This window comes from Passer montanus, unplaced genomic scaffold, assembly GCF_014805655.1.
Source record: "Passer montanus isolate IOZ18808 unplaced genomic scaffold, ASM1480565v1 scaffold8, whole genome shotgun sequence".
In the NCBI taxonomy this organism is placed as follows: domain Eukaryota; kingdom Metazoa; phylum Chordata; class Aves; order Passeriformes; family Passeridae; genus Passer; species Passer montanus.
Genome location: NW_024373256.1, coordinates 13,488,866 through 13,504,763, shown reverse-complemented (window position 1 = coordinate 13,504,763; position 15,898 = coordinate 13,488,866). Strand labels below are relative to the sequence as shown.

The following is a 15,898-nucleotide window of genomic DNA, read 5'->3' as shown; positions in this document are numbered from 1 at the left end:
GGGCTGGAAGGGACCTTGAGGTCATTCAGCAACAACTGTGCCTGTGTCAAATATGGCAGTGCTGTTCCTGAAAACCTTTGGAGATGGAAATGCTAAGACAGACAGTTTTCGTGATATTTAACTTGATTGTCTTTCACTTTGTTCAGTCACATTTCTTGACCTGTCAGCACAGGGAGGGGGCACAGCCACATCTGCAGCTGCAGTTGGCACATTCAGAGGTTGTGTATCCTGCCCAGCCCTGCCCAAGCTCTGTCCCTTTCACCAGAGGCTGCACAGGTCTGGACTTTTTATCACTTCCACTTTTCTCCTCTGGATCCCCTCCAGCCTTGAATGAAACGCTGGAGCTGAATGTAAGGCTGAGGTGGAAGTGCAGAGCTCCTGGCTGGCTTCTGCAGGACACAACACGCCATCAGCTATGCTTAGGGGTTTTCTGGATCACAGGGAATATTACACTTGGGAATTGGCCCTTCTGCAGTGCTTAGCTGGATCACAGTTACCCTGAGCAGCACTACAGAGCTGACCTGTGCCTTTGCCTCTCTGCTGCAGGTACTCTCCCCTGGCAGACGCCTTCTCCTGCCAGTTCCGGGGTCACAACCTGCCCTCCATGCTGGCCAAGTTCTCCCTCCCCGTGTCCCTGTCCGAGTTCAAGAACCCGCTGGCACCGCCCGTGCAGGAGGTGAGCTGGGCCCTGCCCAGAGCTCCTTGTTCTGCTGCTCACAAGGGATGCTGCTGCTCCTGGAGCACTCGCCCAGGAGCTGCTGTTGCACATTTACAAGTTCCAGTTACTGTGTTTGCAGCCTTATGATTTATTGTTTTATGTCCTCGTGCCAAAAAGCTGCGGGGATGTTCAAGGTGAGAGGATGCTCGGTGCTGGAAAAGCACAGTCCTAAAAGAAGTATTAGAACGTTTCTTTTCATGGTGTGATGTAGTAGGGAAAACTGAAACTCCATTTGGTCTGTTCCAAGCTGTTACCAATTGGTAGGGCTGAATCAAGTTTGTGGATTCCTCTCAATCACATTTGATTTTATTCTATTCCATCTGCTCCAAGCTCCCAATCTGTTTTTAAAAGCAATCTGTCTGTTCACTTGGTTTTGCTGTAAAACTGGAATTGTTAAAAGGCTTTTGGAGGAAGCAGGCTCAGCATGGGGTCAGCAGAAGTCCACGTGTCACTGCATTAGCTTCTGAGAGTAAAGAACTGTGTTAATAAAATATGGATTTGGGATTTGTGAGCTGTTTTGCTTGTGCATCGATCATGGCTTGTGGCATTTCTGGGAACTGGTGGAACACAGGAAGGAACTCAATAAAGTGAGGTCTCCTGGCTGACTCTGCTCTGTTCCCAGATGGAGGAGCCTGGCCCTCTGGCTGTGGCTCAGAGTGGCAAAGGAAGCACAGGCAGAGTTCTTTGGCTGGCTCTCGTGGTGTTTGTTTCTGGCCTTCAGACTTGGGTGCCTTGGTGGCTCCATGGCTTTAGCCCCTGCTCAGATAGAGAGAAGATTTCCATCACCTGTGCACTCCAGCACAGCTGTGAGGGAAGGATTGGCTGTAATTACAGGTTCACAGAGATGATGATCAGAGATAAAAATAAGTAATGATGTAGGTCTAATTCCAGTAGCATGTACTGGTCAGCTGCAGCCTTGGGAGGCAGGGGAAGAGCAGGACTCCACTCTAGTTACAGACAAATAAGTATCCTGAAAATTGAAGGTGAAGTCATAGCATTAATTTTATTATAGCTGCAGTAGCATCAGGAGACATTCTCAGTAATCCTTTTAAAATTAATTACTTGCCTTAATACTTCTCCTTCAATAGTTCTGGTTGTTCTCAGACGTCCTACTTTTGTTTAAAATACATAAATAAATGTCTGTCACTTAGTGCTGCAGTTTTGCCTTGAAACAAGGGTGCAATAAATGCTCACCAGAGCTGATGGAGTGCTCAAGTGTTTTTTAGAGTGTGTCCCTTCCCCCTGCTGCTCACCTGTCTGTGGTGGGGTCCTAAGGATCACCAGCACAGCTTGCTTTCATCCTCCTTTCAGCCTTATGGGAAGGATGGAGGATGATGCTGGGAAAAGCTGTGGCTTTTTGGTAAAGCAAAGTGTGACAGTTCTTAGGGAAGTTTAGATTAGAGCGAGTTTTTATATATTTTTGTATCAGTACATTCTCTTCTACTTGATTTACCTATGTTGGACTTCTTGTATTATTTTTTTGTTTTTCAGTCTTTTAAGAGACGTGACTCCAATCCCTGTCCTGAAGTGGTCAGGCTTTGTAATTACAAAAGATCTAATCAATACAGCAATTAATCTCATGAAATGTGGGTGGGCTTTTGTTCCACTGTGCTGTGATAAAAGCTGTTGTACTCTGAACTGTAAATATTGTCAAAATGTATTCACTTTGCCTTTAAAAAAATAGCAAAGTTGGGACTTCTCTCTGTAGTTTTGTTCTTTGTGTGCACAGGAGGGGATGTGAGGTTTTTTAGGGGATGTGAGGTTTTTTAGCTTTAAAGATTTCCAGTGGTTTTCTGTTATCTCGTGCTTTTCATCAGGCTGAGGGCACTGTTTGTGCTCCTGAAGGTCACTGTGCTGAGGGTCAGTACTGTGGGAGGGGGTGTATTTCTGCAGAAACTGCTGTGGCCTCATGGCATCCCTGGCATCCATCCCACTTGATTCTTCTCTTAAGCTTGGGATTGCCTCCCTGCTTTTGGCACGTGCTGCTGGATGGGTAAAGAATACAGAAGGCATTAATAAAGCCCAGCATAGGAAACAGGAGAGCTCTGAGAGCCCCTCCTGTTTTTATACAAGAATATTGCTTGATTTGAAAAGGGACAAAGTTATTTTTGTTCAATTACCATCACATGAGTGGAATTCCTCTATCCCTTTGGGTAGATGAAAAAAAAAGTGACACATTTTTCTACTTGGTGTGCTGTGGTATTTTTTGGCTGGTAGGAGATATGAACAACCTGATGAAGGACAGGACTGCCTTGGGAGTGCATGGCAGAGTTCTGCTTTTGCTGTCTGCCTGTCCAGTAGGTGGGAGGTGTCAGGTGAGAGGTGTGTGCCAGCCTGCCAGTGCTCTCAGCTGTGCCCTGTGCCACAGACTGAAAGTCTTGATTGTGTCATCTTGATCTCTTTTCCTGCCTGAGGTGAGGAGAGTGTATTGCAGTGGAATCCAGTGTGTATCTGTTGGTTGAGAAGATTTTGGTATCCCCGCAGTGCTCCCTGCTGCTTCCCTTTCTCTGTGTTTCCCTTGGTTCCCTGGGACAGCAGCAGGGTGAGGATGAGCCCCCAGCTCAGCTGACCTCAAGAGATCTCAGTGCTGTTGAGCTGGGGCCCTGCTTTTCCTCCCCCCTCCCAGCTGTGTGCACACACGAGCCTTCCTCCCTTCCCTCTTCCCTTTCCTGCTCCTGTCCAGCCTGACTCTGTTCATTTAACCTGTTTCAGCTGCAGAAGTGTTCTGCCAGGTTAGCAGGTGGAATTCCCTCAGGGAGATCCAGTGAGCTCCAGGGCTGGCACAGAGGGAGGGAGGTGATTTCTGCAGAGCCTGTGCAGCTCAGGGGTGAGGGAAGCAGAAGCTGTTCTCCCCATCTCACAGTGAGTTGTCCCTTAGCTCCACTGTGACTTGTCACGTCACCAGGACTTGCTGCAGTGCCTGGGTTGGTCCTGGATCTCACCAGGGTGCAGCCACACCCTGTGAGCTCACAGCAAAGGGAACTCACCTTGCCTTTTGGTGTTTTTGCTGGAAGAGAAGCAGTTTGCATCTCCTCTCCCCCCAGCCCAAAGAAGCTGTCCTTGCTCTGCTGCCTGTGGCTGTTGGCTCGTGGCCCTGTGCTCTCCTCTGAGTGGCACAGCCTTGCTGTGAGTGCAGAGGGCACGCTGGGCTGGGGCTCTGGGGCTGCTCAGCAGGGTGTGCACCCCTTCCAAACCTCCTGGGAAAGCACAGGAGCACCTGGTGACCCAAAGCCTTCAGGTCAGCACGTCTGACTGGCAGGATCTGTGCCAGGCACTGCTGCTGGTGCAGGGAGAGGCTTTGGCCTGCTGTTCAGGGTAAGGATTTCTTTGTCCACCATCAAATTTCTTTACCCTGCATGAAGGTGCTTTGCAAACCAAGAGTTAGGGATGATGATTGTGGTTTCCTCTGCTCTGCACTGTAACCTCAGCCAATTTATCTGCTTCAGAAGCTGCAACACCTCTCTGCCTTGAACAAACATGGACTAGCAGGAGGGATCTTTTCACCTGTAAGGAGTGTTCCTAGGTGAATTAGGCATCCCATTTCCATCCCCTTTATCATAATGCACGTTGTCATTATTATTGTGGTTCTTTAATTGTCTCTTGATGGGCAGGAAAAAAACCCCAACAGATGGGAAAGCAGACAGCTGCTGCTGAACAAAATCTGTTTAACTTCTCACTTTTGTTTCAGTCATTCTGGGCCATCCTGCTGGGAGTCAGGCACAGGGAGATGAGGCCTCTTCCTTGTGCCTGCTGCAGACATGTCAAGCTTTGTGCAGGGCTGATGGAAAATGAGGCAGGAAAATGTGTCAGGGGATGGAGTGGGAGGGGAGCTGAGCTGCCTGCACACCCTGAATGGGCAGCTGTGTCTTCAGGGAACCATGCTGCAGTGCAGCACATGGGGCTGCTCTGCTGCAAGGCATTAGGGAGCTATTGTTGGCAGAATAAGGGAAGTGGGATTAAGATGCATTTATATTCAGTTGGACTGGGTATAAAATCAGGGGTTGAGCACAGTAAGTTAAAAGAATATGTCAGGCTAGGCATGAATGGAGGGAATGGTTAAGCTGAGAATTCACAGCTGTCAACTAATGATTAAAATGGCAATGTTAGACAGTAAATGTTTCATCCTACATCAGGAGGAGTTTGCAGAGTCTGTTTCCTGTAAAACAGGGAGAAGTTTTCATAGCTTATGTGTTTTCCATGAAACAGCATGGTTTGAATGCTAAAGGAAGGTAATACATTTTGGCAAACATCCCTGCACCCCAGTGGCTTTGAAGGTGTCATCATCCTGAGCCAAGGCAGCCCTCAATTCTCCAGTCAGACCTTGAAGGGGATTTGTGTGACATAACTGGATAATCCAGGCTGGAGAAGGGGGGCTTGTGTGCTTCAGTAGGCAAAACAAGCTCTATTTTCACTGTCTCCTCACATGGTGAGAAACAAACTGGGGTTGAGTGCTTCTAGGCTGCTGTTTTCCTTCCCTTTCCTGAACCTGTTGCTGCTCCCAGTTATCCTTAACTTTTTAGGCCTGGAAGAGAAAACAGCCTTTAAAAATCCTTGCAGGAAATGTAACACATTTCTCAAGAGTTTTACAATGGCCCCAGAGAATAAGGAATGCTGGATCTTGTCCCTCCAGGACTCGGGGCTGAGCTTTCCTCTGACCATCCTGAAGTGCCCAGCTGGGCTGGTGTGCAGTGCTGTGTTTTTGGAAGCCAGTGCAGCATCTCTGCTTGTGCCACTGAGCACAGAGCAGGGCATTGTAGCAGTGCCTTGCATGACAGCAGCCTGGCACTGCTCTGGGAATGGCCCTGGGCTGCTCTGTGCCAGCAGGAACAAGCCAGATGTGGCTGCTGCAGCAGACAGGACCCCCTCTGAGCAGGCTGGAAAGAGGCAGCACGGGCAGACAGGAAGCATGAAAGGAACATGGATAAAATTTAGATTGAATTGGTAGTTAAATTAAGCAACAGAAAATGTTTCACTTTATATTTCCATCACAGTCCTGGTGCTTCAGCCAAAAAAGGCTGGCTCTGGATTCCTGCTGTGCCAGAGCATGACTGAGGCAAGCAGTCCTGGGATGAAGTATATGAAGGATGAAGCCTGGAAAGCTGCTCCCAGCCCATGTGGCTTCAGCAGGGAGCCCAGCTCTAATGAAATGCCCTGAGAGCAGGCACAGGGAGAACCCTGCACCTCTGGGCAAGAGCAGCATTTCCAGCCAGCACAGCACAGATGGTGCAGGGAAACTCTGCTCCTGCAGCCCTGGGTGAGCTCCATGGCAGCTTGGGAGGAGCAGAGGCAGAATGGATGGAAATGCAGTGCTGGTGTGCAGAAGCACAGGCAGCAGGGTGTGTTAGCAAAGCCTCTGCTAGAGCTGATCTGTGAAAACACTTCTGCCTTTGGTAAGAAATGGGCCTAAACCCATTTGGGGTTCAAACCCATTTAGAGGAAGTGGGAAGGTGTGAGGCACTTGCAGTGGTGGCACAAAGCTCCTCACATGGCAGGGGCCAGTGCAGGATGCTGCAGCACCTGGGCTTTTTCTAGGACTGGGTTTTAAGAGGTACCAAATTCCTACTGAAGTTTGGATTGTACAGAAAAATGTCAGGGATCATCAGTCTCTGGTCTAGTGATGATGGTTCAAGTTTACTTCAGGATGGAAGAAGAGTTTCCTCTGGTTCCCAGGGTAGTCCCAGATCTCCAGCTCTCCCTCCCAGAGGTGGCACAGAGGTGTTTGGCAGGGGTTGTGTGTGCCAGGTTCTGGCTGTGAAGCTGTAACACCACTGCTGCCTGGCTTCCTGTTCCACTGGGCCCCAGCTGCTGGCTCCGGGTGCTTTCTAGGATTTCCACGAGGGTGTGGAGGTAGAGGTGGTGGTGCACATGCAGGATTAGACTCTCCATGCACAGGGAGCTGCAACAAAAGAAACTGGCTATTTTTATAATTCATGGAACCACCAGAGTGCCCAGGGGAGGCTGGTCTGGGTCAGGCCCTACCCACTGCTTCTGCAGGTCTGGTAGAGCCTGTCTTCCTGTCTCCTTGCATTTTTCCAGGCTTGTTTTGTGCTCTGAAACGTGCAGACCTCTTTCATTTGCTAATCAGATGTCGCTGCGTGCCAACAGGTTGGAAATTTAAGTAAAATAAATGAGCCATCTTTCCATCCAGGCCTGCATCTGGAAGGAAGGATTTCAGCAGCATAATTGCTGGAGTAAACCTCACTCTTCCACGCTGGCTTCAGATGTTAGCAAAGCATTATGTGTTTGGTGTCTTTTGCCAACCTTCCTCTTCTGTAGATTTTCTGTTAAACATGTAAAATGAATTATGGCTTTTCCAAAAAATAGACGTTTGAAGGCAATCCCAGATAAAAAGTTTTAAGGTTAAAATCCACTGAGCCCCCAGAAGTGGTAATTGCTGAAAAGACAGGGTGTGGGTCTGTCTGCAAACAGAGAGGTTTCTTTTGTGATTTGATAGGAGAGGAGGAACTGAGAATTACCAGATTTATGGAAAAAGGAAAATTATGTGGGCTGATGAACTTGGGTTTGGGGCTTTTATTGCGATTTGGCGAGTTACCCTGATGATTAATGCAGCAGAGTGAGCTTCTTCTGAGCCTGAGCTCATGCTGCATGTGTTTGCCTCACCAAAACAGTGGTGGTTGCTATGAAATGCCCAAGCAGCCTTGTCAGTGATTGTGTTCTGAGCCCTTTGCTACGAGAGTTGCCTGCAGTGATATGAAAAGGCTTTTTATGCAGAAATCAAGAGACAATGATGCATTTGAAGGCTTCTCCCAGATTTCTGAAAGCAGACCCTACAAACACTTGCCCCTTGCTCTGCCCTTGGTGCAGGTGTCCAGCAGGTGTTGGGCAATGTTTAATACACCTCATTGCTTTTGAGTCTCTTTCCTGCCTGAACACCCAGGTGCCTTTATTAGCTTGGCCCTGCGTAGCAGAGGGAGGTGAAATGAGGGATGGTGACTCTGCATGGAGAGGGGACTCCTGGGCAGCTCAGCCTGCTGTCCCCTGCCAGGGCTTGTGCTGCTGCTGCTGCTTCTGCATTGCCCAGCCCTGCCAGGCTCTGGTCTCCAGAGGCTCTCCCATGGCTAGTCAGCAGTTTCCCACCTGACAGCAAAGGGCTCCTGGCCACATGCCCTGGTTGCTTCAGCTCTGCCCCATCACCTTGCCCTCTCTCTGGCTCTGTAGAGGAGCCTGCACTTCAATCTGACCATGTGGGATTAAGCCATTGGTGATTTATTTTAGTGGCCCTTGTGTAGAACCAGCAAAATGGTCTGGAGCTGAGCAAGGGCAGGGCAGGTTCCTTCAGGCTGTGCTGGTCAGTGTTGCATAAAGATGTGGAACATGAAAGGCTCCACTGCAGCCTAAGCACCCACAGAGGCTCTGGGTGTGAGGAAGGTTTGTGTCTGGTCACCCTTTTGTGACTGGAAAAGAGATAAACTCTTGTGTGGGGCTAGAAGCATTTTCCATGTGACTCATTACTCACCAGTGTACCCTTTGTGTGTCGTTTTCCTCCTGTATGTCATTTCCCAGATGTTTAACCCCTCGTGTCTCCCCTGCAGACCCAGCTGATCCAGATGGTGATCTGGATGCTGCAGCACCGGCTCCTGATCCAGCTGCACACCTACGTGTGCCTGATGGTGCCCCCGCACGAGGAGGAGCTCCGGGCCCAGGATGAGGACCTGCCCTTCACTGCCAGGGTTGGGGGACGGAGTCTGAGCACCCCCAACGCTCTCAGCTTTGGCTCTCCAAGTATGAGCACACTTTTCTCTGCTGTTCAGACCCCACCTCGCTTCTAGAGCTTCCCTTAGTGCTGCCAAGGGCCATCAGGCCTTGCTACTGAGACATCTCCTCTTGCTGCAGTACCTGCTAATTAGGTCCAGCCTTCCCTAAATTTAGAGCTGGGCACTGGTGAAAGTCCTAGGGGCTGTTAGACTTCTTTTTAAGAAAGAACTAATGCTTTGTAATTTGCCAAATTCTTATCTGGCTGTGTAAAAGATTTTTATGAGAGGTACTTTGTTTTTAAAAGTAGCTTTGTCCTCCCTTGCTGCACTCAGAAGTATCCCCTGTGTTCCTCTGGCAGATTCTGGTTTTCAGGACAGAAAGAAAATGAGAGAATTTTTTCAGGCAGCATTGGTTTCTGTGGGCTGTAGAGCCATTAGAGCCACCTGAGGAGACACAGAGCTGGCTTTGTTCTCACACATGATTGATTTCTGTTTGTGTCCCTGATTTCTTTAATCTCCCCAGTGCCATTCTTTAGAGTGATTCCAGGAAAGCATTCTTTCAAGAAGATGAGTCAGATATAATGCTGAAATCACCAAACTTTCCTGCTTGGGCTGTTCTGAGCAGTCTTCTCAGAACACTGCTGGGCTTGGATAAGGGGAGAGATCCTCTGTACAACTTGGAGCTTTACTGGAGTCATGAATTAGGGCAGAAATCTTGGAACGTGAGTCAGATGAGTCTGTGATCTGCTTTTTCTGGCTCCCTCACAAGAGGATATTGCTTCTTGGCCTCTCTGCCTGCTCCCACCTTCTGTGCTGTTAGGCTTTTCATGTTACCACTTCATGGTATTCCAGCACAGCTGTCTGGGAATTCTCTTTTCAAATGTTTTTATGGACTGTTTATGGTATCCAGAAGTACAGTTTTCCACACAAATTGATGACTCTGTTGAAACATTTGAATTTCCCATTGAGAAAATCGCTGTGTTGTCATATGACTAATTGCAGATTCATGGAGCACTTGGAGAGCCACTTTCTCTGCTCTCCAGAGAAGAGGGATTAGTTGGAAAGGCTGCACAAAACCAGCCTGAATTGATAAATATTGCATCCTTATGCTGAGGCATACAAAAATGTAGTGTATATGTGTGTGTCTCTCTTGTCCTGATAGCCAGTAGTGATGACATGACTCTGACAAGCCCTAGCATGGATAATTCCAGTGCTGAGCTGATACCTGGTGGGGACTCACCCCTAAATAAGAGGATGACAGAGAATCTCCTGGCAAGCCTGTTGGAACACGAGCGGGAAGCCATCCTGAACGTCCCAGCTGCCCAGAACCCAGAGGATCTCCGCATGTTTGCAAGGTGAGCAGGCCAGGATGCAGTCATTGTTCCTTATCCTCCCTGCTTTATGGAAGGATTGCTGTGGAGTCTGAGCAAATCCTGTTAGCCTGGAGATTTGGAGGAGAGATTCTTTTGGGTTTGCTCCTGTATTTCATCTGTAATACAAGCTAATATTTGTGGCACAGGAACACTTGGTAACAAAGAGTCCTGGGTGTGTGAAGGAGCATCAGGGAGGATGGGTGGACCTCACTGTCCTGCCAGTTTTCTTTTTCCATACATGGCAGACACAAAACTGCACAGCCTAAAACACCCATCTAAGCAGGCAAGGCAGAGACACAGTGATGCTGATGCTGCCATTTTGTGTCCATTGGTATTTCCAAGCCAGCTCTCCTTAATTTTATGGTTTGTAAACTCCATGGAAACATGAGACACAGAGCCAGCCTGAATACTTTTACAGAGTGTCCCAAGGTGTGTTTAGCAGTGATGAGAGCTCACTGCTTAGCTTGGTTAAGCTAAAGGCATTAGGATGTGTGATCAGTAGCACACATTTTGTTGTTACACATTTGCACTCAACAAAACCAGGCACTGTGTGGTTCTGCACGTGGTAAAAGCAGAATGACTTCCTAAGCAGCCATCTGGGAAGCAGGGAGGTGGGGGAAATACTTTTTCTTCCAAAGGATTTCAAAACTCAGTGGCATCACTGGAATGCAACTTCCACTGATTTTCATACTTGTGGAGCAGAAAACCACCTGAGGCAAGGACTGCAGCTGTTCCATATTTTGGATTCAGTTGGTGATACCCTGAAAACCAGGTTCTTGCCCTAGGATGGATACAGGCAGGTAGCCCAGGGAAACTGTAGTAACAGGAAAATGCTTTCCTTGTCTGTGGCAGAGTTCAGCTGAGGGACTTGGACAGAGCTCTCAGAACTTGTGGGTAGTTACTGCTCTCTGAATTATTTGTCTCCTTCATCTTCTGCAACTCTTCAGAGAATATGCTCTGACTGGGAGGCAACATTGGCCACTTGAGAATTCCGAAGTGTTTCTCTCTTTATTACCAGCTAAGTCATTACAAAACCACTGAGGAAGGAAAGTAACAACAAAATCATATTTAATATCTTAAGACAGAATTTGTGGGGGACTCCTTGGACCAGTTCAGTGGCAATGCAGATCCTTAGCTGTCCTAGTGAGAGGAAAGGATGTTGTGATTGCTCCCCTCATACCCTCAGCTGGGTAAAAGAACCATTTGGAACTTTGGAATTGCAGATGCAAGAAATGGCTCTGATTTCTTTGGGAAAGCAGCTGAGTGATGTTTATTGTGCTTTTGCTCCTGCCCCAGGTTCTTCTGCAGATCCCCAGGCCTTACCAGGTCAGAATTTCCAGTCTACTACAGATTGAATTGACAAGTGCAGAGTGCTCTGAGGCAACAGTGAGGAACAAACAGATTAAACAATAAATAAACAATAAACAGATGGGTCCTGTGGGCAGATGCTGCAGTGCACGTGTAGGAATGTTCATGCCAGCCCCTCTTGGTTACTGCTGGTTTTACACACCACAACTTGTAGGTGTATTTTCTCTCTTTTTGTGTCATAACCATCAGAGATGAGTGAGTAAATCTGTTGCTCTCAATGAAAGAGAAAAAGCCATGGTGAAGCTGCCTGAAGGAGCTGATCTCCCTCATTACCCTCATGCAGGGACTGCTCCAGCCCTGGCCAACAGCTCTGCTCTCACAGCTGCCTCCAGAGCAAAGTGCTATAAATGCACAACTGGTGCCCCAAATATCCTGTGGTATTTGCCTTTCCCAGGATGCTGTGTGCACACAGAGGGATGGGCTATTTCCAGCACTGCAGTAAAGCTCAGCCTGGCACATTTTCCTGTGCTGGTGCCTCTGAGTGCCTGTCCCTTGTTACACAGACAGCCCAGAGTGCTGGTGCCTGTCCAGGGCTGTGCATAGCCCGTGTTTGAAGGCAGAAACCTTAAGGGGAAGTAAGGAATTAGTAAAGCTTGGCTCCAGCATTGGGTGTATTAACCCTCCTAACACTGAATGGGAATTTAAATCCAAGTTCTTTTCTAAGGTGCAATTACAGGAGGATTGGCATGTCCATCCAGGAGGAAGTTTGAGAAGAAAAGTTCTTTTTGAGCTAGATCCTCAGTAATGTACACTAAACCTTCCTCTCTGCACATTAAGCAGTGTTTTTGAAGCCTGAAGAAGCTGGGGGCTTCACTCATGGCTTCTCTCCCAAGCCATGGGTGTGGAGTTGCTTTCAGGGCTTATCTTGCTCTGAGATTGGGAGGTGAGATCCTTCCCTCCACTGAGGAATGCTCATTGGCAGCACTGAACTGTGGACACTTCTGCTCTGGTTTCAGGCAGTGGCAGGGACATCTCCATGGGCAGAAACCAGCTAATGCTATTAGCTACTCTGAGAGCTTATTCCAATTGCTGCTCTGAGAGAATTCTTTTCTTTTTAGTGTGTAGGAACACTCCAGTGCTATTAGAGGGGCAGCTCTTGCAACTTGAGGAGGGGAAAACAGTGATGAGCAATGGAAAGCAATAATCTTCCACCTCTGCATCTGCATGTGCACATCTGTCAGCAGACACACCTGTGCAGCTTCAGAGGGACTCAGACACAGTGCCAGTGCCCCAGGAAGTGCCATCTCCTGCTGATTGTGTCCCATAAATGTTCACTGCCCAAAGAGGTGAAGGCAGTGCCCACCTTCTCTGGAGCTGTGAGCCCCAAGGACAGCCTTGTAGATTCTAGCTGGACTTTTGGGAAAACCTCTTCCCTGGGAGTGTGGTGCAGCCCAGGACAGATTGCCCAAGCATGTGGAGGGATCTCTGTCTTGGAAGGGTTTGAAAAAGCTCCACAGCATTAGCAGTAGTCCTCCTGGAGCAGGATGCTGGGCTAGACTTCAGGGTGCCTTCCAGCTGGCATTTTTATCATATTCTTTAATATCCTCTCTAGCTTTTATTGGAGTGGAAAGTATTTAGTCTTGACCAGTTACAAATCCAGACTCTTTCTGAATAGAAGATGGATTTATTTATTGGCAAACTGCTCAGTCTGTGTTGCTGTGGAAAGCCAGGTTGTACCATTTGCACGGGAGAGAGCTGAGCCAGGGTATGAGCACATGGGCACAAGGGCCTGGCACAGGGAATCCCCAAAATCACTTTGTGAACTGTGAGATGAGTTGTAAAATACAAATGTTTCTGTTCACACCTGTGGGAACAGCCTGGCTTTGACACACCCAGAAGTGACACTGTCCTGGGAGTGAGCACTTCTCAGTGGCCACTGGCCCAGGGGAGGTGGCCAGCGAGCCTCATGTCAGCACCCAGTGGGAACAGTGCAAAGGGCAGATGCACAGCCCGGACATGGGAAAAACTGGAGCTTGTCTCTGTTTGCCTGTGCTGCAGGTACAGAGAGCAGTGACCTTCTCCATACGGGTGCCAGCTTGAGAGCTGGCAGGGGAACAGCAGGAGGAGCTGGCACAGAGCTGGGGCTGCCCTGCTCCAGGCTGCCAGTGAGGATCCTGCTCTGAGCCCACAGACAGCTTGTGGGGGACAGGAGGGATGTGGTAGAGAAACACACGTGGCACTGGGCTAGAGGTGAAAACTGCAGTGGGGCATGGGATGGAGGGACACTTGCTGCACGGTGACTCCTTCCCAGTCACCTGTGGGGGTGGTGGGTGACAGGAGTGCCCAGCCTGAGCAGCAGGAGGCAGCCAGGCAAGTGTTGGTCTTGCAGGGAAAGCAGGAGCCACTCCATCCTCCAAAGCAGGCTGGAGTGCTCCAGTGGATACTGGGTGTATTTTGAGGGCTGTTCCTGCACGGGGGCTGCATGAACGGATTGGAAAACAGATCATGTCATCTGCACTCATTTTACAGTCAGTTGGCATGAAGCTGCAGATGGGTAATGGAACATGAGCAAAGGCTGCTGGAGCAGAGTGTGATGTGGAACACATGTGCAGCCACAGCTGGCTGTGGAGCTGGGAAGGGACTCTGGCCTTTGGGCCCTCAGGGGTGGGGAGTGTTTGAGTCACAGCATGGCTGTGACATTTGGGAGGGTGTTGAGGCAAGAGACTGAGCAGCAAGCTCAGCCTTCATGTAGGGGGCTGCCTTGGTGTTATGGCTCAGAGGGAACTCTGGGGAGGGGTCCTCAGCCACGGGGGATTTCTGCTGTTTGTCGTGGGCCCTGCTGTGACTGAGTGGGCAGGGCCAAGGTTTTCTGATGGCTGTAGCATGTTGGTGGCCAGCAAAGGGGTATCTCTCTGTTTAAAGAGAATAGGCAATTTAAGAAGCCAGCATGGTTTGAGCTTGGGCTTCAGGGGATTTGTAACTCCCACAGCTTCTCTGTGGTGCCTAGCACCAAAATTTCCATCTCCCTGTTGTGGAACAACCCAAGCTGCCCAAACCCTGGGTGCAGGACCTGTTAAAAAGCCCCTTGGGCTGCTGTGAGGGAAAACTGCTCTTAATTCTAAAAGGCAGTGCAGGTACCCAGGCCCCTGATGCAGAGCTGTGACAAAGGGCAGGTGTAGGCTTAGCTAAGAGAGCACAGAATAAATCTGCCATGTCCTGACTTCTCAAGGCTCACTGGCACTTGTGTTTGTTCACTTTCTGGAATTATAACTAAGTTGAAAATTGACAGTCTTGGGAAATGCCCCAGACTGAGAAACCTCATGATCCAAGGAGGACCTTGGCAAAGCCCCACAGCGGGCAAGTCCCATCCTTTTCCAGGGGTTTCTGTGCTAGACATGATTTAATTCCCTTTTCATGCAAACGAGGGACATAACCCAAACAACCTCGTGATTTGCATGCCATGGGAGAGGAGACCTTGGGGGTGCAGTATGAGTTTGAGCTGCTTTTGGCCCATGTGCTCCCCTGCTCTGCTCCCTGCAGGCTGCTGCACTACTTCCGAGGCCGGCACCACTTGGAGGAGATCATGTACAACGAGAACATGCGGCGCTCGCAGCTGCTGATGCTGTTCGACAAGTTCCGCAGCGTGCTGGTGGTCACCAGCCACGAGGACCCCGTCATCTCCGTGTTCCAGTCGCTCCTCAAGTGACTCTGCTGGCACGTGGGGAGGAGCCTGCCATGCTCTCCATGCTGAGAGTCTGAAGGATGCCTAGGACTCAGGAGGTGGTTTCAGTTCCTTCTCGCCGTGTGACACACAGCACGCTGTCCCCATCCTGCCTCGATGTCCCAGCGCATCCCCGAGGCTCCAGGGGCTGCTGCAGGACAGCACGTGCTTGCTCAGCTTGGATTCCTGTCCTGCCATACTCACAGCCCTTCCCTGGCCCTGCTGCTCCCCAGGGATCCTCAGAGTGGGACAAGAGGGTTCTGCTGTGGCGCTGCTGGCAGAACTTTGGGGGGACACTGGGAGTGCTTCCTGTGCTCTCCAGCATGGCTGTGGGACACTCAGCCATGAGAGCCTGTCCCCACAGCACAGCATGCATGGCCTTGCTCCAGGTCACAGGGGAGCTGGCCTGGCTCCCCTGGGCACCCAGGAATTCTGTTTGATCTCACAGTGGTGAGGACAGGTGGGAAGGCAAAGTATCACAAGTAAACATGAAATCATGAATGAATGACTCAGTCACTGTGTCACAGCTCATTCTCTCCTCACCCCAACAGCCTTATCCCAAGTGTCTGTTGGAGCAGGGCTGTCACCAAGCAGCCTCTGTGCTCCTGGGTTTCCATGTTTCCCAGTTTGTGCCTGGGAGGTGTTGAGCAGGAATGAAAGGTGCTGGCCAAGCTGCAAGTTCAGGGACCTGTTCCACCCAGAGGCTGGTGCTGAGGGCACTCAGGCTTGGCCCCCAGGGCTTGTTTTGTCCCACCAGTCCCTCTCCACAAGCATGGCTGTGGCTGCAGGGAACCAGGCAGGGATCCTGGCCTGGGTTAAAGCCATCCAGCAGGAAAGTGAGATACAGGGCTGCAATTCCTGCTCTGGTTTGGGACTGCTCCTCCAGCCATGCCAGGCCCAGAACAAGAGCTGAGAGCCCTGGGACATGCCAGGGCCTGGGGACAGCAGCAGCTTGTGCCAGCTCACCCTTGCTGTGTGAGGCTGGAGCTTTTCCCAGAGCTGCAGGCTCTCAGGAGCAGCTTCACCTGCCCACACCAGCTGGGTGAAACTGGGAGCTTTAGCT

General features: G+C 49.8%; 1 protein-coding gene across 12 annotated transcripts in view; it reads left to right on the top strand.

Annotated features, from left to right (window-relative positions):
- Window positions 1-15,347, top strand: part of NPRL3 (NPR3 like, GATOR1 complex subunit) — a 52,658-nt gene extending 37,311 nt beyond the window's left edge. For 8 of the 12 annotated variants that reach the window (XM_039732399.1, XM_039732408.1, XM_039732398.1 and 5 more), the window contains 4 exons: window positions 547-676; window positions 8,272-8,461; window positions 9,596-9,788; window positions 14,655-15,347. In XM_039732399.1, the coding sequence (XP_039588333.1) occupies window positions 547-676; window positions 8,272-8,461; window positions 9,596-9,788; window positions 14,655-14,820 (679 nt within the window). In that variant the 3' untranslated portion in view covers window positions 14,821-15,347. Of the gene's footprint in view, window positions 1-546; window positions 677-8,271; window positions 8,462-8,956; window positions 9,789-14,654 lie in introns of those variants that run through there. The other 4 variants (XM_039732401.1, XM_039732402.1, XR_005630217.1 and 1 more) reach the window with 3 other exon arrangements.
- The last annotated feature ends 551 nt before the right edge of the window (window positions 15,348-15,898 follow it).